Source organism: Vombatus ursinus, unplaced genomic scaffold, assembly GCF_900497805.2.
Source record: "Vombatus ursinus unplaced genomic scaffold, bare-nosed wombat genome assembly UNPS02010639.1, whole genome shotgun sequence".
Classification (NCBI taxonomy): Eukaryota; Metazoa; Chordata; class Mammalia; order Diprotodontia; family Vombatidae; genus Vombatus; species Vombatus ursinus.
Genome location: NW_020950417.1, coordinates 5,157 through 26,153, shown reverse-complemented (window position 1 = coordinate 26,153; position 20,997 = coordinate 5,157). Strand labels below are relative to the sequence as shown.

Genomic DNA, 20,997 nt, shown 5'->3' with positions numbered 1-20,997 from the left:
AGCTGTGTTACAGACAGGAGGAATCAATCAATCAATCAATAAACATTTATTAAGTATCTTCTATATGCCAGGCACTGTGCTGGTATATGCAGGGGTTTAAGAAATGCCGGGCTTTGGGAATCTTGGGCCTTCTTGGAAATTTATGCGGCTTCATTAGCCATCATTAAGGCATCCAGTAACTTTGCCTCCATTGAATTAGTTCCCATCAACAACCCAGAAGGTCACCTCCAAATTCCCACCCTAACCTATTTTGTGAAGGGAAGTAAATCCTTTAGTCTATCTGGAACTCAGTCTTCTTATCAGTATAATTAGGGGGATGGATTAGGTAACCATGGAAGCTCCTTGTTTCCCTAAGAGTCTATGTGATGCCTGGAGTTTGATCCTGTTAACATGGGAAGAGCTTTCTCCCATGGCCAGTGCGCAGAATGGCTGTCCCATGTGATCTAATTACCCTTGGATTTCCTGCTCCAGATAGTGTCATTTGATGAGCACCTACCCTGAAATGTGAGGAACAGTGAACTGGTGGGGGAGGTAGAGGGAGAGCGGTGGAAATGGAGGGAAATGGAGGCACCCAGGCTATGTCTGTCCTGAGGGAAGTAAGAGCTTCATGAAACAAGGATAGAAACAAAATGGCCTCTAGTCCTCTTTGTCCGCCATTTCTGCTTGTGCAGCGATGGTGGCGGAGCTGAAAGAGAAGAGGAGAGGATACTAAGAATCCCACGGTTATTAGACCATCTACGGACATAAATTTAGCTACTGGTCCTCTAAATGTAGGATTCTTGTCCAATGACCTGTAATAAGTAGACATATTGCTGAAAGAAATAATCATTTTGGCATCACCTCTACAAATGAAACCAGAAAACAGAAGGAAAGTACTACTAAAAGGGGGTAGTGAGGTGTTACAGTAGATAGATTGTTGGACCTGGAGTCAGGAAGACTCATCTTCCTGAGTTCAAATTCAGCCTTAGACACTTATTAGCTGTGTGACCCTGGGCAAGTCATTTAACTGTTTGCCTCAGTTTCCTCATCTGTAAAATAAGCTAGAGAAGGAAATGGCAAACCACTCCAGCATCTTTGCCAAGAAAACCCCAAATGGGGTCACAAAGAGTCAGACATGATTGGAAATGACTAAACAACACCACCACAACAACTAAAGGGAAGTGTGGCTAGGAGGTTCTCCCTTAAAGAGTCAAAAATGGGAGCTGGTGAAGCTTGTTATGTCATGTGTCCAAAGGCAACAAGAGACGTCATTTTATCTAGGTAGAGCTTTACTCACCTGGAAGTACTTGGTCAAGGTACCAGGCCAGGAAGCCATAAAGGACTGCATCCATCAGCATCATTTTGACGGAGAGCAAGAAACTGAATTCATCCCCTTCCATGGGGCTCTTGCCAATGTTGCCCCACTGGAGTCCGAGGCCTTGCTCTTCATAGTGAGACAAATACTCAGTGCCAAACCCAAATGCCACAGGAGACAGCAGGCTCTGGGCAAAAAAGTCACAGATATTAGGGCCGGCCTCCCGGGACCCGCAGGACAGTCCTTCACATAACACAAAAGTACAGAAAGCAGAAAGAGTGGCCTGTGTATTCCCCTCCAGTGCCACTCAGTCAATGAGCATTTATTAGGTGTTTACTGTGTGCTGGGTACTGTGTTAACACTGGACGGCTGAAGAAAGATGAGGGAATCGAGAGGTGTGACAGAGACCCTCAGGCCTCTGGGAATTCTGCCCAGTCCCTGCCTGGACCACCTCTTCACCTCTTGAAGCCAGAATAGAAGCCAGAAGTCCTAGGTTGAAGGCGGCTAGTTGTAGCAGTGAATAGAATTCTGAGCCTATAGTCAGGAAGACCCGAGTTTAAATCCGGTCTCAGACACTTGGTGGCTAGGTGATTCTGGGCAAATCACTTCATCTCTGTGTCTCAGATTCTCATCTGTAAAATGGGCATATGGCACCTGCCTCCCAGGGTTGTTATGAGGACAAAATGAGGTATTTGTAAAGCATTTTGCAAACCTTAAAATGCTGCCTATTTTTATTATTAATATTAGTATTATTTTGTCCTGCCTCAGATACGTACCAGATTGTGATTTTGACGACGGCATTTAATTCCTCTGGGCCTCAGTTTCCTCAGCCGCAGACTTACTGTGAATAAGGATAGCTTCATTCTCTGTACTTGTATCCCTAGTGACTAGCACTGTTCCTGGCACATAGTAGGCGCTTCAATATTTGTTGACTGATGGTTTGAAGGGATTGAAGGTCCTTCTGGCTCTAAATTTCAGGTCCTATGAATCACTGAATATGAGGACACTGAAAACTGGAAGCAGCCGAGCAGAGTACCTAGAGAGCCAGGCTTGGAGTCAAGAAAGACCTGCGTTTGAGTCCCCTTTCTGATTCATACCGACTGGGCAACCCTGATCAAGTCACTTTTCCTTCCTGACTAGGCAACTCTCTAGGACTAATGTTTGCAGACAAGGTGCCAGCCTGTACTGGGAGAAGGAGTTTCCGTGTCGGCAGTTTCTCATGAAATCCCAGGTCCGGGATTCCTCCCAGCTTTCACGGCTCCTCTCCCCACAACACAACAACAGCAACGACAACACACCAAAGTAAAACAGGGCCCTTGGACCCGTCAGCCGCCTCCCCCACAGGCTGCAGATCATGGAATACCAAAGAAGATTCGGTCTAGTTCCCAACTAGATGAGTCGGGAACTCTACAAAGGAAGGCTGTGCGCCCAACACTGCAGTGTCCTCCAGTGAGGCTCACTGGCACAGGGTGTAATCGTGAGGGCAGTCTATGTTATGGACCACAGGCTGGTATGATGGCACATCCTGGCATGCCCAGACCATGCTCTATGATATGCCTATGAGAACTAGCATTTAAATAGTGCTTCAAGGTTTGCAAAGTGTTTCAAAAATATTTGATCTCATGGACAATCCTATAAGGTAGGAAGCTATTATTATTATCCCCATTTTACAGATGAGGAAACTGAGTCAGAGAGAGATTAAGTGACTTCCCCAGAGTCTCATGAGCAGTAAGTGTCTGAGGCAGGGACCGAACTGAGATCTTTCTGACTCCAGGTCCAGCACTCTAAACCACTTCCCGTTCTGGAATAAAAGAAACCGAGCAGAGAGGGAAGGGAGATGAGAACATAGCTTTACTCAGGGGACGGTAGAGAAGTCTTCTGTTTTTAAAATGGTGCCAAGTTTAAATCGCTTTTTACTCTCCAGGACAAGAATTGCATTCCCGCTTGTTTACAGAACTGAAAGAGCGGAATGTTGCTCCCTCATGACCAGAATTTACACAGCAGCTCAAATCGGATTCGTCAGAATTGCTGCAGCAGTGGCAGCCTTGGCTACAAATTTGAAACTTCCAGTTTTTGGAAAAAGGCAGTTCCAAGAAAGCCTCCCAGTAAGTGTTTGCTCACCTTTTGCCACCCCCAGACTAAAGCCCAGTGCCTTTGTTTTCTCAGGCTGTTTGCATGGAAGACAAGCCAGGTGGGTGAATTCCCCATGGTATCAACACGGGAAATTTGGAAGGGGAGTGCGATCCCTTTAATTAGGGCTCCACCAAGCCCCTGGCCTGTATCACCACTCATCCAGGCCTGGTGTACGTGTTTCCACTCACTCAAAGGCCTTGAATGTTTTGAGGAACTTAGTGGGACTTAGAGCCTCTTGCTTCAGGAGGAAGGTGGTCTCCAGACATATTTCTGTGATGCCCAGATCTTTCTCCTGCCCCGAGCTAGGGTATGCACGGCCTCTGCATTGCTGGCAGACTTGGAAGTCAGGAGAATCCTCATAACAATCCTCCTGTCTGCCCAGTTATTACAGGAGCTGACAATGCCCACACTTTGAGTGGAAAAGAATTGTTGTTGCCTGACCATTATGGGCAGTTTGGAAAAGGCCGTGTCATCAAGATCAACAATTAACTATGCATTTAATGCCAGAAATAAGCGGCAAACAGCAATGGGGAACAGGGAGGAGTAAGAGCTATGGTATTAGGTCTTTTCCCAAACTAGAGACAGATGGCATTCCTCCCCCATCAGAACCCGAATGATAACAGAAAGATTCAGAGAAAAAAGGAAGGGTAAGAGAACTACCCTCCAAGAGGATGTGAGGCAGTTTATTCTAGTTTAATGAGCCATTGGAGAAGGGGACATTTGGAAATAATTATAATGAAGGCAGAGCTGATTGCTGAGGCTTCCTGGATTGATGGGCCTCTTAGATAGGCAAAAGACAATCCTTGATCTCCGTACCTGTTCTTCCTACCTTCCTGGATTTGCCAGGTCATCTCGTCATCCATTTTATCCATGCATTTTTAGGGCCTCAGCTTAAGGACATTTGGAGGGAGATTCAAAAAATTTAGGTCCATTGGGAAAATCTAAAAAGTTGATGCTGGAAGCTTAATCACCAATACAGGTACTGTAGAAACATAGATTTGGAAATAAAAGGGACATTGCAGAGTATCTGGTCCAACTCTTTCATTTTACATATGAGGAAAATGAGGCACAGAGGCAATTAGCAACTCCTCCAAGGTCATAAGTGGTAAATGGCAGGGCCAGTCTTTTTTTTTTTTTTTGCTTTTTGGCAAGGCAATTAGGGTTAAGTGACTTGCCCAGGGTCACACAGCTAGTAAGTATCAAGCGTCTGAGGCTGGATTTGAACTCAGGTCCTCTTGACTCCAAGGCTGGAATGCTATCCACTGCACCACCTAGCTGCCCCAAGGCCAGGTTTTGAAACTAGTTTATCAGACTTCAAATCCCAAATTTGTTCCAATATACCACACGTGTCACTGCTGAGTCAGGGAAAGGAAGCAATAAAGAAAAAGGGCCATTCTGGATCTCCAAATGAGCTCCATGGGCCACAAAGTTGATCTCAGTTTTGCAAATGGTTTCTAGTTCAGCTTGATCTATCAGGTCAGGACAAGGGCAAATGTGAGGAGCCTCAAAACAAGAAACTTATTTCTACCCCCTCCTTTCGTGACTTTTAGCCTTATGTTTCCTGAAACCAAGTGGCCAGACTAGGATAGCGCTATTGGTGATTTGTCACAGGGCGCCAGTTTTAGAGAACACTGACAGTAGTGCTTCAGTTGTTCAACACAACAGTGTTCAACAGTTCAAGACAAAAGTGATTCGGCAGCACAGAAACGGCCAAACTTAGCATCTAATCAGTAAGAATAATCAGTGAGAACAAGAGGTTACCAGAAAGCAGGTTGGGGTGAGCCTTTTCTCCATCACTCTCTTTTCCATCTTCCCTCCCCAGAGCATTCCTGGTTTCCCATACCTCTCCCACCTCTCTCAACTGTGGGTGTATTTCGTTCTGTTTGGCTTTGATTCAGTTTGTCATGCTAGCCTTAAGTGGAAACAATTTAATTAGGCAAGCTGCTCTTATGTGATACTTCCCGGCTAACAGGTTCCAACCAGCCCTTCTCAGAGAGCAGGCATTAAGCTAATGTCAGGACATCCCCATCCCGTCGGGGAAAGAGGAAGATACTTACCGCCATCATCTTCATCTGAGTCGTCATACGTTCCTGCCACGCAAAGCACAGGACGTGAGGCAGGTAGAGGGTGAAGTAGAGGACGCCACTGCAGGCTGCCGCCAGGTTGGCCTTGGAGAAGAAGGCGGTGAAGAGGAAGCACTGCATGATGGTGGCAACGGAGAATACCAAGAGGAACAGGAAGAGGATGACGGGATTGCTGTAGTGCAGGACTTGGCCATGCTACGACCAAAGACGTCACAAAGATGGGTGAGTCTCACGCACCTGCATCAGGAACCCAATTCCACCGAGCTTCGCCGGATGCCTCAAAAGCTCCCTCCCACCAACCTCTTGTCCGCGCTTGAGAATCTATCCTTAGAGACTAGAAGGTATTGTGCCTTGTTAGAAGAAGATCCCTTCAGGTATAGCAGTGTATGCTGGCAGTACCTGCTACTGGGGAGGTTAAGGCTCAAAGATCTCTTGAGTTCAGGAGCTCTGAGCTAAAGCTAGGCTAAAGTCAACTGGGTGTCTACAAAGTCTGAGCCCCTAGAAACTGAGGGCCATCATGCTACCTATGGAGCAGTAAACCAGATCAGGTTGGAAGTGCAGCAAATGAAAGCTTCCCTGCCAATCAGCAGAGGGGTAGGGTCAATGAGGGCCAACTGGCCTTGGTTGAGATAGGGAGACCCAGTCTCAAAAACATAATTAAGAGTAAATAAATAAAATCCATACCAGATCTAAGTTTATGATCCTAGGAAATATATAGCCCAAGAAACATATCACCCACATTATTAGCCATCAATTCAACCATTCAACAAACATCAACTACCTACGACATGCTAGTCAGCTATGAGGCAGCTGAGTAGTGCAGAGGATAGAGCTCTAGGCTTGAAGTCAAGAAGACCTGAGTTCACATCCTACCTCAGGCACTTACTTACTGTGTGACCTTGAGCAAATCACCTAACCACTGTTTGCCTCAGTTTCCTCAACTGTAAAATGGGGATAATAATAGCATCTACCTCCCAGGATTGGTATGAGGATCAAATAAGATAATATTTGTAAAGTGCCTGGTATATAGTAGGTGTTACATAAATGCTAATTGTTATTATGTCACTGCACTGGATCCTACAGATAGAAAAAAAAAGAATTGTCCTTGCCTTCAAGGAACTTGTCGTCCATATTCTACATTGACATTTTAGTGTGAACTAGGTCATTTTGACCCAGGAGGCAGCTTGGTATAATGAGAACTAGTTCAAGAGTCTGAGGTTCACAGCCTGCTTCTGATAAGCTTCTGTGTGATCTTGACTAGTCTACTCAAAGCCACTAGGCCTCAGTTTCTTCATCTGTAAAATGAGGAGGTTGGATTTGCTTGCTGATTCTATTAAATAATAATAAGATATTATTATAGCTATATTATAATATGTAACATCATAATATTCTGTAACATATTAATACAATATATTATAAAATAATAATAATTTACATTTCCATAATATTTGAATGTATACAAATCAGTTTCCTCATAATGACCCTGTAAGGAAAGTAGAATAAATATCGTTCCCCCATTTTACAAGTCAGGGAACTGAGGAGCAGAGAGGTTAAGTCCTTCACCCAAGATCACACAGTTGGTAAGCATCAGAGCTGGACTGGAAGCCAAGTCTCTTGGCTCTAAGCCTAACCCTCTACCCCCTAATTCACATGGATTTACTAATATTTTATAATGTAACATCCTACATTATACTATGTAACCTCAATGGGTAAATCAAGTCACTCAGAATTTGGCCAGATTTAGAGCTAGAAGGAGCCTTAGCTCAACCAGATGAGTTAATTGGCTTATCTGAAGTAACATAGATAGTAAGTCATAGAGCGGAGATTTGAGCTGAAGTCCTCTAGTATTACAAATTCACTATTCCATCCCAATTTCATATAATCCAAATCAACTCAAAGAAATATAAGGGTGCCATTCTATTATCTTTCATGCTTGATAATAGATTTGGTTACATAGTAAGGAGTAGTTTAATTTCAAAGGAATGGCCAGTAGGCCCAGCACTAGTATGGAACGGGTTCAGTACTAATTGCATTCTTATTGACTGTAAGCTCCTTGAGGGCAGGGATTATTTCAGTTATGTCTCCTAGAACCTGTATAGCCATGCTTCTGGAAACAAGCTTTTTCTTATCAATGTTGTGAGTCTTTTGTAGGACTGACATGGAACCATTTTGGAAGAAAGGGTTTAAGAAACATCCCTCACCAGGAGGAAGGATAAATAAAATGACAATAGCAGTAACTCCTTCATGGAGCACCTCTGGTTTGCAAAGTGCTTTACACACATGATTTCATTTGATCCTCACATCAATCGCCTGAGGCAGCTGCTATTATTTCCCCTGCTTTATAGATGAGGAAACTGAGGCTCAGAGAGGTAAAATAATGTGTCCAGGGTCACACAGCTGATAAATATCTGAGGTGGGATTTGAACTGAGATCTTCCTGGTTCCAAGTCCAGTGATCTAGTCACTGGATTCCTCTGTCACAGGAGGTTAGAATGCTAGTCCCATCACTGAGCTGAATAAATATTCTAAGTTCAGACACTTTGGTAGGAGGTAACTTTTGGGAAGAAAGCCACCCCAAAACATGCCAAATTCAGATGTTTCCAGGGAAACATCCTGGGCAGGGACATGAGCAAAAAGTACGCTTATTGAGAAGAAAAGTCTCCAATATGTCAATCAATCAACAGACACAGTGCCAGGTACTGTGCTTGGTGCCAAAGACACAAAGAAGAAAGCAAAAACAGCCCCTACCCTCCCAGAACTAACAGCAGAGGAGACAAGCAAACTGCAGGGGAAGATCCAAAGGAGAAGTAATAAGGCGGGTAGGGGAGGCACTGGCAGCTGGGAGAATCGGGAGAGGTTGCATGTAACAGGTCATCCTGCAGTCGAGTCTTGAAGGAAATTCGGGATTCTAAGAGGAAGGAGTGAGGGCAACTAGGGCAAGAGCAGGAAGGAGGGAGGATGAAATGTCATTTGAGGAAATGCGTAAGAAGGTCAGTGTGCCTGATCTGTAAAGCATGTGAAGGGGAGAAATGTGTATAAGCCAGGAAAGTCGAGGCCAGGCTGTGAAGGGCTTTGAATGCCAAATACTAGTTTATATTTGACCCTAGAAGTGATAGGAAGCCAATGTTTCATCCTGAGCAGAGGAGTGATATGGCCAACCCTGTATAGTAAAAGCATGATGGGCACCTGTCTGGAGGACAGAGTGAGTGGGGAGAGACTTGAGACAGGAAGACCGCTTAGGAGTCTGTTGAGGTAGTTCGGGAAAGAGGGGATGGATGTGAGCAAAGCTGTGGAAGCAGCAGGGTTTGCTAAGTGATGGGATGCATGGGGTGAGTGAAAAGGAAGAGAAGATGACACCAAGATGTTGAACCTGGGTGGTGGGGCCTTTCATAGTAATAGTGAAGTTTGGAAGGAGGGGAGGTTTGGGGGAAAGCTAAGTTCAGAGCTCCCTGGGCCATCGGTGAGACAATGGCCTATCCAACCAGAGAAGGCCACACTCTTTATGACGTGGAACCTCGGGCTTTAGACATTCAAAATTGTACAAAAATAAGTCTGGAGTACAGTTTTAAGCCTATTAAAATTTTCATATATTTTAAATAAAACCGTGTACATAAATACTTTGGGTATAGATGCAGATGTAGCTACAGATACAGCTGTGTTTTTTAGTCTCGTGGGATTTTCTTAGCAGAGATACTGGAGTGGTTTGCCATTTTTTTCTCCAGCTCATTTTACAGATGAGGAAACTGAAGCAAAGAGGGTTAAGTGACTTGTCCAGGGTCACAAAGCTAGTAAGTGTCTGAGGCTGGATTTGAATTTATGAAGATGAGTCTCCCTGATTCCAAGCTCAGTGCTCCATCCACTGAGCCACCCAGCTGCCCTCATAGATATATATTTTGTAGATAATAGATACATATGTATGTATATATCTAATACATATATATGTGTGTATACACACACATAAAGCATATTGGATTTGGCTGCAGGACATGGAAACAATTGTACTGCTTCTTAGGCTTAAGGGAAATCAGTTCCTCTGTCCCTTTTCTCATTCTAAGGAGATTCTCCACATAAATCAAAGGTTATCTACCTAGAAAACAAAACCCCTTCAAATAAGGCCACAGGACCAGAGAACATCTAAGATCCCTTTCAGGGCCAAAATTTTATGATTCTATGGAATTAAAATACCAAGAAAGCACTAACTGGTTCAAGGCAGAGATACTCCCTGTCCATCCCGGGCTAATTTAGCTTGCCATACACCGTTTTCTAAAATGATGTCAGCACTTATTTTTTCTTAATAATAGCTGGAATAACTAAAAGGAATTCCCATTGTTCTTGCTTCCTGCCTTCCTCCAGACTAGTGGAGCTGAGAAGGGAGTGGTTGGGGGAAGACGGGAGAATCAATCAAAGGAAAACGATTTCCACTTGGAAAGCTGGCTGCTGGCTGCAGTCAAATGACATTCCAATTCCCACAAGGAGGATTGCATGTGTGGCAAGGCACTTCTGGTGAACTTTTCTTCACCTTGCTTCCTCAAAGCTTTGGGATCCTAGTGTTCCATCGCTAAGAAAGTAGATTTTAAAAGTCACTTATCAGCAACTACCAGGGCAAAGTCTTACTGCTGATTTAGATCCTTGTTCAAATGCATTTTGAGTGTTTCCAAATCAGTCAACAAGCATTTATTAAGCCTTTATTCTGCTGAGAAAATTCAGAATTTGGGTAATGGGGGAAGGGTGGGATAAAAGATTGGGAGGAAGGAACAAGGGGCCCCTGGAGAGGGGAGGAGCTACTCTATCCGAGGCCCGAATAACCCAGACTCTGCACTCATCCAAGAGGGGCTCTCACAATCACTTGGAAATTGCAAGCCCAGTGCAATGTTAACTTTAATTCAATTTTAATTTAATCTAAAATTAATTTAATGTTAATTTTAAGCCCGGTGCAAGCTAGTTAACCAGCCTGTGTGTTAGTAAATTGTTAGTTATTAATGGTTACTATTGTTAGTAATATTAATAGTTAGGAAATTAGTTAGACTAGCCTGTGTGTCAATAAATTGTGAGCCTTTTTTTTTAAATCTTAGTATAGAACTTAAAATAAAGCCATTATCTCCCTAGATCTCTATTATAATCCAGTGAAAAAATGTTTTAAAGCACCTTTAAAAAAAGCATTAAATGGAGTGGGATTAGTTTGATTGGGTCTATAAGAAGAGAATTCAGTATTTTTCTTAGCTTGGAAGCATAGGATTCTGGCTTTTCGAGCTGGAAGCAACCTTAGAAGTCATTTTGTTCAACCCTGGTATTTACAGAGGAATGTGCAGTGTAGGGAGGTTAAGCAGCTGGCCAAGGTTACTCAGATATGAAGGGATAGAACCAGATTTCAAATCCGGATCCTCTGGCTCCAAAACAAATGATAATTCCACTGCTCCCAAGTACAGTCCAACACAAGGCTATAAGCAGGAATTTGGTATCAGGAGGGTCCAGGCATAATAATAAGGCTTTAAGTAACTGGGGGTGAGGGAGGCTTCCACAGAAGACCCAACATCCTCAAGTGGACAATGACTCCATATGATGGCCCAGGGAGAATGTAGAATCACTGGAGCATAGATTTTGGACTAGAAGCTTCTTTAAAAGTCATCTGTTTTACCTCTCTCATTTTATAGATGAGTAAACTGAGGCATAGAGAAACTAAGTGACTTGTCCAGGTCACATAACTATTTTTAAATGTCTGAGGTAGGATTTGAACTTGGGTCTTTCTGATCCCAAGTCCAGTGCTCTGTCCACTATACTTGCATTACAGAACTTTTGCTTAGGACCAAGCCTGGAGTAGCACTTGACAAATGCTTAAAAAATTTTTTTTAATTCAAATTTTATTTTATTTCCAGGTCTGCATTTTCTCCCTCCTACATCCCCCTCCTCCCAATCCACTGAGAAAAGCATGAAAAACAAAACCCACTACAAACACGCATAGTCAAATAAAAACAAACTCCCTTCGTTGGTCTTGTGGCTAATGCAAAATAACAAAAACAAAAATGGATTCGGACTCCAGTCACCTCTCTATCTGGAAGCGAGGAGCATTTTATAAATACCTTTAATAACACTGATGATGATGATGGGCAGAGGGAGGAGAAAGAAGAACAAGGGCAGGGAGAGATACTTGGAAAAGGCAGTAAGGTTGGTGATCCAGACAAATAAAGTAGAAGGGGACCTGAGGACAACGACAACCTCGAGGGTCCCTTCCGGCTGTAATCCTGTGGTCCAGGGGTCTCAGGTGGCAGAGAAGAAATTATCTAGTCAGTGGAACTACACCACTTGCAAAGAGATGTTCCACCCCTACAAAAGGTCCCCTCTTGGCCTGGTTTACAAGCCGCTTGTAAGCATCTTGGTTAGAGGAGCTTCTACACTGGCTGGCAGCCACAGGGGAGAGCAGAGAGGGTGCTGCACTTGGGTCAGGGAGGCCTGATTTGGATCACTTGGTAGCTATGTGACCCAGGGCAAGCTACTTAACTTTCTCACCATCAGTTTCCTCATATGAAAAATAGGGCTAATAATAGCACGGACGTCAAGGAGTTGTAAATTTCAAATGGGATAATATATTTAAAGCATTTCGTGGGCTTTAAAATACTACCTAAATCTTAGCTATTATTAATCAATCAATAAACATTCATTACGAGCTTATATGTGGCAGGCACTGTGTTAAGCACTGGGGACATACAAAGAGGGAAACATAGACTGTGCCCTCGAAGATCTCACAATATTAAATAATAATGATAGCTATTATTGTTATTATTGTTAGCTCATGTATATTCTACATGGTAAAGTCTCCATATTCCATTCATTAGAATAGGAATCACTCCTTCAGGCAGGAGAATGTCTTTAGTAGAAAACTAAGAATGAATCTGAACTTGATTAACAGTAGTACTAAATACCCCAGGTTTCTCCCTCTAACACCACTTAAGACTCTCTCCACATTCCGAACCAAGCTAGTGTCTGGAGGGTTGGGACCAGTAATCCCCAAGGAGAGGAGAATTCCTTGCAATCATCTCTCCCACACTTGGAAACAAAGATCTCTGGATAGCCAAGCGCCCCTTGCTTGGTTTTACTTCACCAAAGCTCTAGCTCAAGGAGTTGTTCTGGGTTGGGTGGGGCCTCGTGCTTTCTTGACTTATTTCCCATTTCTCCCTCTAACTCACTCACCAAACTGATGAAGCATTTCTTCTCCATGCAGGGCATTTTCCTGCCACCCCACTCTTACACAGAACGTGCACCATGCCTGGAGTGCTATCTCCCATCACCCTTGAGAATCCCTACTTCCATTCAAGTCACAGGTCTAGCACCATATCTTCCTATACAGAACTTTTCTGAACTTCCAAATTATGAGTGACTCCCTAGAGTCTGGCCCCCACCAAAATTACTTTATATTTTCTGCTTATATAGTAGCGTGGCATGATGAAAAGAATATTGTCCTTGGGATCAGAGTACCTGGGCTCAAATCCCATTTCTACTAACACCTCTGAGACCTTAGGAAAGTCACAACTTTCCTGGGCCTCAGTGTCCTCCTCTATGGAAAGAAAGCCCTCGGTGGGGCAGATGGCTCTTGAGGTCTGTCCATTCAGACTCTAAATCTGATCTACATGTTGTTTCCTGGAGGGTTGAGACCTACGTTTTCAGCCAAAGGGTTGATTTGATTTGCTTAACTATACTTAGTTGTTATAAGGAGAGCTGGGATTCTGAAGGTGGAGGGAGGGGAGGATTAGTAAGTAGTAATAGGAATTTATTTTTTTAAGTTAAGAAATGAAGTGATTTGCTCAAAGTCCACAGAGGTAGTAGAACCCATGTCCTCCATCCCCTGAGTTAGGGCTTTTTAAATTTTTTTCTATAGATACAGTCTTCTGCCTATGCTGGTTAATAGGGACAAATAAGGAACTAAACCTGTGACTTCTCTGATTTAGGGAATGCTCAATGAAGAAACACTCTTTTTCTTTCTTTCTTTCTTTTTTTTTGGCTAGGCAATGGGGTTAAGTGACTTGCCCAGGGTCACACAGCTAGTAAGTGTCAAGTGTCTGAGGTCAGATTTGAACTCAGGTCCTCCTGACTCCAGGGCCAGTGCCCTATCCACTGCACCATCTAGCTGCCTCAGGAAACACTCGTAATGCAGGTTGGTTTCTTTCCAATTTATAGTCTGAGAGAACTGCCTAGAACATCGACAAGTTAAGTGGCCTACTCAGGGTCACATAACTGGTGTATATCAGAAGCAAGACTTGAACCTATCTCTTTCTCACTCCAAGGCCATGTCTCTATCTACTATGCCATGCTGTCTCCTGTACATTCCTATTAATTTGAATTAAACTGAGTTTAATCGAGTGGCTTAAAAGGGGTCTATAGTGTGGCAGGTGAACCTAAGGGAGTTTCCCATAGTCTTCCTTCTTTGATGGGGCTGACCAATCTGCATGGTACTCTGAGCTTGTCCTAGCCCATTTACAGGAAGGGAAGGGAGGATCCAGGGAAGTCTGGGACATTGGATCCCTCCCAGCTCTTACCGTGATGAAGGCTGTCAAAAGGAATGTGCTCATTGCCATGACAGAGAAGCTGTCCAGGAACCACGTGCACCAGATGACAGTATTAGAAACACCTCGGTTTTTCAAGGTCTCCTTTAGCCTCATCTCCTTCTCAAGGACAATGCTCTTCACCATCATAGAAACCGAATAGATCCAGGCCAGCACCATGAAGACGGGGAAGCAGCGGTTCAGAGTGATCATAAAGCTGCTGATGCCAGGGAAGAGAGGAGACCCACCACGGGCCAAGGCCAAGGGGTTGGGGAGAGAGAGCACAAGAGAAACACCATTGGGAATTCGGCAGGTTTCGTGGGCTCCAAAGCAATGACTGGAATGAAATCATATTTCTATCTATAGGGCCACCCACTGGCTCCTTCCCAGAGATGTTGCTTCTTCGGAATGGGCTTGTCTTCTGGCTTTAGGGCCATGGGTACATTGGTTGCACACTTCATCTAGTTCCACAAGCCATCCTTTAACTCTTACTCTAGCAAGGGTTCTTAACTCTTTGATGTGTTATGGACCCCTTTGGCAATCTGGTGATAGTGATGTTTTTAAATGCATAATAAAATGCATTGCAAAGCAAGCCAGTGGGAAAGAGCACAAATGTGAGGCCAGAGGACCCAGTTCTGCTACTTCTTGACTTTGTAATCTTGAGGAAGTTGGTTCGCTTCTCAGTAACGCAGGTTCCTTATCTCTAAAATGAGGGATTGGGATCAGATGATCTCTAGAGCCCCTTCTAGCTCTAAAGCTGGAAAAATACATTCTAGGCATTGCGCTAGGCACTGAAACAAAAAACAATCCCTGTTGGAGCTTACATTCTACATTCATAAATATGGTGTGACCAAACAGTGGATTTGTTCTCATCTTTGCATTCCCAGTGCCTAGTATGGTGCCTTACACGTAGTAGGTACTTTAAAAATATTTTCTCAATTGAATCGGGATCTCTTGAGGAGCATGCCCTATGCGTAGGCTGGCACTAGAACCCAAGTGGATGGTCATATAGACAAAGAGTATGTGGTTGGTGATTGCAAGCATTCAACCCTGGCTTCGTCTACCAAAAGAAATCTAGGCAGCTACCTGGTACAGAAAATAGAGCACTGGGAGTAGAGTCAAAAGACCGGAGTTCAAATCCTGCCTCAGAAGACGATGAGCTTTGTAATCCTGAGCAATCTCAGACTCAGTTTCCTTATCTGTAAAACGAGGACCTCTAAGCTCCTTCATATATCAAAATCCATAATTCCATACCTCAATTTAATCTTCCCCATATGCTCACACATGAATCCCACAGTGGCCAAATCCTACTTCTTTGGGGGAATGGATACTAAGTGCAAAATTAGAGCAGACTTATTTAAGACAATAACTGACTCTGAACTGAGGGTTGTTTCCACTTCTAACTATTTATTGAACATCCTCAATGAACAAAGTTACATTTCTCATCCAGAATGCATGTAGTATTTAGGGTTCTAGTCTAAACACAATATGGGTTTTCCATGTGTGAAAACATGTGCATTCAATTTGTTAACAGAACACTCAACTGATATTATTAATCATTAAAAGCAGTTGTATATGGCAACAAGAAGGACCTTACGCCCACATGGGAAAGTTTCATCACTAACGTGCCCAGCATATAGTAAACACATAATAAATGCTTGTTGACTGACTGCCTGGGGAAAAGGAGCTTGTCTTCCAGAAAGCTCACAAAGCCTGCACTCCTGGGATTTGGCCACCAGAGGTCTTTCACAATGCTTATCCTAATGGTTAGTTTCTCCTTCTTGCCACTCCTCCACACTGCTGTCCCACCAATATGGTTCTGAAATCTAGTTGGGTGTCCCTCCCTTGAACCCCTTCCCACCTCTTCCCTGTCTCCAAACCCAAAGTAAACTTCAGGAAGGACAGGAGAGGTGACCAGAGGTAGTTAGTGTTGGGGGTTGTAAGTTCTCCCTTTGTAGGAAGAATCACTGGGCATGAAAGAGATGGGAACCCATAGGCCAGCCTGTCTACCTCTGCTCCCTGCCCTGAACCCGCTGTAACAAGTAAACAGGCATATCTCAGGAAAATTTAAGAGGATCGCAGGACTAGAGCTGGAAGGGACCTCACTGGCCTTCTCGTCCAACATTCTCTGTTTTACAAATGAGGAAACCAAAGCCCAAGGAGGTCATGTCTTTCCCAAGGTCACACAGGCAGTAAGTGGCAGAAATGAATTTGAATTCAGGTCCTCTGACTCCTGAACCAGTGCTCTTTCCACTCTACCATTCAGATATCTATGCTTGTTTTCTAGATATCACCAGGTACCACCCTGGCCAACTTCAGCTAACTCTGCTGGCTCCATCCACCTTTGGTAAATGAGGTCGCCACAGATAGAAGGAAGGCACTCTTATCCCCATAAACAAAACCATAGGACCAGTTGTTTAGGTGGCTGCTGGCCATCAAGGACATGGTTTTAGTAGTGAGCATGCATTAGCAGGGGAAGGAATGCCCTAGGAGCTAAAGGCATACATTCTTTTTGTCCTTGGCCCAGATTGTGATTTCACTGGTGTAGAAAATTCCCACTGAGGAGACTCTCAACCCATGCTGATCAGTATCTATTGGACCAGGAAGAGTTCAGTGTTGCCTGGGTCATAGAGAGGTTAAATGTCTTCCCCAGGGCCATGTCTCCAGGAGGTGTTAGAGGCTGGATCTGAACCCAGTCTTCTTGACTTTAGGACAGGCTCTCCCTCCTCCACTGTGGCCTGCTGCCTTTCTCACACTCATTTACTTTTTCATCAAACATCCATCATGAAAATGCTAATTAGTGAAGGGGCTGCATTATTCAGTAGCTCCTAGAAACCAGACTGGATTTCAAATGCAAAGCCTCGATATGGTGGAGAAAGGGACTCTGGCTGGTGTCCTTAAAAATACCAACTGCACTGTACAGTATGAAATTCATGTGCCTTGGCCCTTCTACCCCAAGGTCACCCTTTGTGACTTTCCACATATGGACTTCACAAACCTAACTTCTGTTGTTCCAGTTTTCAGGATGTTTCCCTTCTTCCTTCTTTTACCTTCGCTTCTAAGATCTGTTCCAGTTTTAGAATTCTATCATTCCACGATCCTCTATCAAATCTACAAAAACGCTTTTACTCTTTCATCCATCTTACTTTCTTTGATGTTCTTCCCATCAGAGCAGGGAAACAATGGCTCCATAGAACATTTTCCCCATCTTGGCCACCTGGTCAGCTCTCTCCTGTCCTTCCCCTCTCCCCCCAGGAATTCTCTCTCTGGTCCCAGATTGAGATCAAAGACTGAAAGGGCTTGAGCCTTCCTGACATCAGAGGCACTTCCCAGCTGCTCCAACTAGCTTATCAAAGAAGAAGATCAAGGCACTACTCTGACTCACACATCATCTACAAAGCAGGGGTATGGCATTTGCTGCAGATAGACTCCAATGGGGACTTCTGCCTTGGTCTGACTTCTTATAATCCCTTGTTCAATCATGTCCTGTAGATATGCAAACCCGCCCCAAATGTAACGGAAGTCTTCCACTGGATCAGCTCTTGGACCAGGATCCCAGTATCTGAGAAAGACAAACAAAGGCAGAAAAGACCCAGATTCAGTGGGATGGACTGTGTACATCATTGTCATGGTCTAATCTCTGGAGGCTCTTACTATAGCAATTAAAAACTCACCCTAGAACTCTTTCCCTAAGACTTAAATTCTATTCTGAAATGGGAAGAAGGGCTTAGATGTCACCTAATCACATAATGAATTTAGGAAGAATTTATTGTACTTTGTGGACTGACTTAGCAATGATGTCATTATTCCACAGTTCCTTTCCTTCAACGGAGCTGGGAGTCACTAAATGTCATCTTTCTGGTAAGATGGAGGACCACTATGACTTACCATCTGCTCTGCCACTGTTTGCTAAGGTCCCCTGGCCCTTAACCTTTTGCTGTGCTGCTATGCCCTCCAGACCCCCAGCATAGTCATCTGACCCAAGGACCCCTAGGCCTTGCCATCTATCCAACTGCTACATTCTTCAGATTCCAGGTCTTCTCATATAAGTATTATCTCTCCCAGCTACAGTGAGGGTTCCTTGAGAAAGGGATTACCTGGTTTTCTGAACTTTTATCTCAGGGGCTTGGCACAATGTTGGCACATAGTAACTCTTAATAAACGTGTTTTCATTCATTCATTCAGGAATATCATCATCCTCATTTTAAAGAACAGATAATGAGATAACTGGTACAAGTGCTAAGGATGAAGGAAACCTGAAGGCAATGGGCCTCTTTACTATTTCTGGATATCAACTCACATTAAAATGAGCCTTTTGGTTACAGCAAACCCTGAGACTTTCTGTGCTTGATATACCCACTGCAGTTGACCTAAGGGGAGAGGGCAATGAAGTCCCAGACATAGCTAACTTGAGCAGGGAATGGCTATGATCTCTTCTGCCCGGCACCACCACCATATATGGGAGGTAGATGAGGCAATCACCTGTCTTTGATCTTATTGGTTTTTTCCACTGCATCTATGTCCATGCGGATCTTGTACTTCACATGATGTGGGGGCAAGCTGTTCCAGGGGTAGATATCAGAGAACACCACTCCAGCCCAAAATCGATTCTGCTCCAGAAGGGAGAGGGCTCGGTGGGTGAGCTGGATTTCATCATCATAGCTTTCAAATTTATCCAGAGTCAAACACTGCAGATAAGAACAAGGTTAAGAGAGCTGGAGGAACTCCAAGTGGGAAGGACTCATCTCCTTCCCTTCTCCCCCCACTTAAACAGCTGGAGGGATGAGCTGCTGCCCTGAGGGACCGACCAGGATACAAGGAGAGCTACAAAGTTAGTGTTTGCTTAGCACCAGGGTCCAGTGTTTGAGCTGTAAGAGTCATCTGGAAATGGGTGGGAAAGGTGTTTGGAAATGCTGAATTGCTCTCTGGTCCCAGCAGATTCAGGGAGGGCTACGTTTATGCAGCTGTTCATAGCTGTACAAATAAGCAGTTGCTGAGAGTGACAAGGATGCTAAGGTCTCTCCCTACCCAGCATGAAGAAGAGAGAGACTGGGGTCACGCTGGATACAGGGCTTTGAAGATTAGAAAAAACTCAGACTTGAACCCCAGTTAGATCTCACCTAATTATATCACCAATTTAGGAAGAATTTTATTGTACTTTGTGGACTGATTTAGAAATGTTGTCATTATTCCATAAAAAAATAAAGATTCCTAGAGGTGGCTAGTTCTTATCTCATCACAAACATACAGAAGATGCCCAGCTGGGAAAGGAACTGGGAGGAGGAGGAAAAACCCAACAGGAGAATTTAGCAATAGTTCCAGAAATGAATTCCCATCCCAGCTCAAGGCAGGTATTGCAGGCAAAGGAAGAAACCAGGAATTCCCCAGTAAGTCTAGTTCTTCCCACATATACAATTCCTCTCAATAGCAAAGTGGATAATTTTTTAAAAAAACTAAACATTAGGTGATATTTATTTTAATAAAGCTTCAAAATATCACATTGTACTTATGTTTGTTTAATGATTTAACTCCTCATCACTGTGCTGCTTAATGGATGTTGAGGTCCATTCTCCCATCTTAAAACATAAGCTCCCTGAGGGCAAGATCTCTATTTCCTGATTAGGTTACATTGTTCTGAGTATATCATGGATACTCCAGAAGTTATTAATTGGTTAGTCTGCATGGGAGCAGTTGGAGGCTGTGTGGGGCCCTGAATTCCTCTGTTCCCTTTGGGGAAGAAGGGGCTGAGCTTTCAACCGCAAACTCTCCAAGGTACATGTGGATGGGCACTGGTGGACTTCCTGTTACACAAGCCAACTATCTAAACTGGAAAGAATTGATATGGGTCCTTGACCTCTCCATATCATAACCAAACTTATCAGAAAATATATAGATGCAGAGCCTTGAACTTGCAAAGACCTGGGTTTGAATCCTACCTCCCTTATCGACTCTGTGACCCTGGACAAATCACTTCTCTGAAACTCAGTTTCTTCATCTGTAAACTAGAGATAATACTAGCACCTAGCTCACAGGCTACTGAAGCTATTAGATCAGTTAGAATCAGATGGGCTGCCAAATCCTGTCATTTTCCCCTCTAAAACCCCTCTTGTATTCAATTCCTTCTCTCTTCTGTCTCTGTTGATTATCTCAATTTATCTTGTATATGTCTTGTTTGTTCATAATTGTTTGCATGTTGTCTTCCCCGTTAGACTGTGAGCTCCTTGAGGGCAGGGACTGTTCTTTGCCTTTCTTTGCATCCCCAGGGCTTAGCATAGTGCCTGGTACATAGAAGGTATTCAATAAATGCTTGTTGACTTAACTTGACTTTCCTTATACAGTCACCATGTTAATTCTAGTCCTTTCTACTGCTTGCCTAGAATACTACAAGAGCCTCCATACATTGATCTCTCTTTCTCCACTCTCTCCACTCCAGTCCATCCTCCATACTGTTACCAAAGTGATTTTCCTTAAGGTCAGATCTGACCATGTCACTTCCCTACTCAGTAAATTCCACTGCATTCCTATGGCTTCAAAAATAAAGTGTAAACTCTTTGGTTTAGTTTTTATAGCCCTTCACAACCTGGACCCAGCCTCATTGGAAATTATTCCCCCTCCCACAATCTATGATCCAGCCACACTGGCCTTCTCCCTGTTACTCACACGTGATATTCCCATCTCCATACTTCCATATTTCCCATCTCTCTGTCACTGCTAGTGCCTGAAATGCACTCTCCCCTCACCTCTGCCTCATGGAATCCCTGTACTTTGGATATATTCTCTTCATATTTAGCTTGAACGTACAGGCACATGTATTCTTGTTTTCTTCCCTATTAGAACAAATGTTCGAATCTTGTTTCATACGCTTCTTAGTGTGACCTTAGACAACTTACTTAACCTCTCTTGGCCTCAGTTTCCTCATCTGAAAAATGAAGAACCTAAACCTCATGATTGTG

At 43.7% G+C, this 20,997-nt stretch overlaps 1 protein-coding gene across 1 annotated transcript in view; it reads right to left on the bottom strand.

Moving 5' to 3' along the window:
• The window catches only part of ABCA4 (ATP binding cassette subfamily A member 4), a gene marked incomplete at its 5' end in the record, with an annotated part of 95,986 nt that extends 77,254 nt beyond the window's left edge, over positions 1 to 18,732 (bottom strand). Inside the window, 5 exons of the mRNA XM_027854806.1 lie at positions 1,277 to 1,481; positions 5,485 to 5,706; positions 14,039 to 14,261; positions 17,430 to 17,606; positions 18,527 to 18,732. Coding sequence (XP_027710607.1) covers positions 1,277 to 1,481; positions 5,485 to 5,706; positions 14,039 to 14,261; positions 17,430 to 17,606; positions 18,527 to 18,732 — 1,033 coding nt within the window. The remainder of the gene's footprint in view (positions 1 to 1,276; positions 1,482 to 5,484; positions 5,707 to 14,038; positions 14,262 to 17,429; positions 17,607 to 18,526) is intronic.
• Positions 18,733 to 20,997: the final 2,265 nt, after the last annotated feature.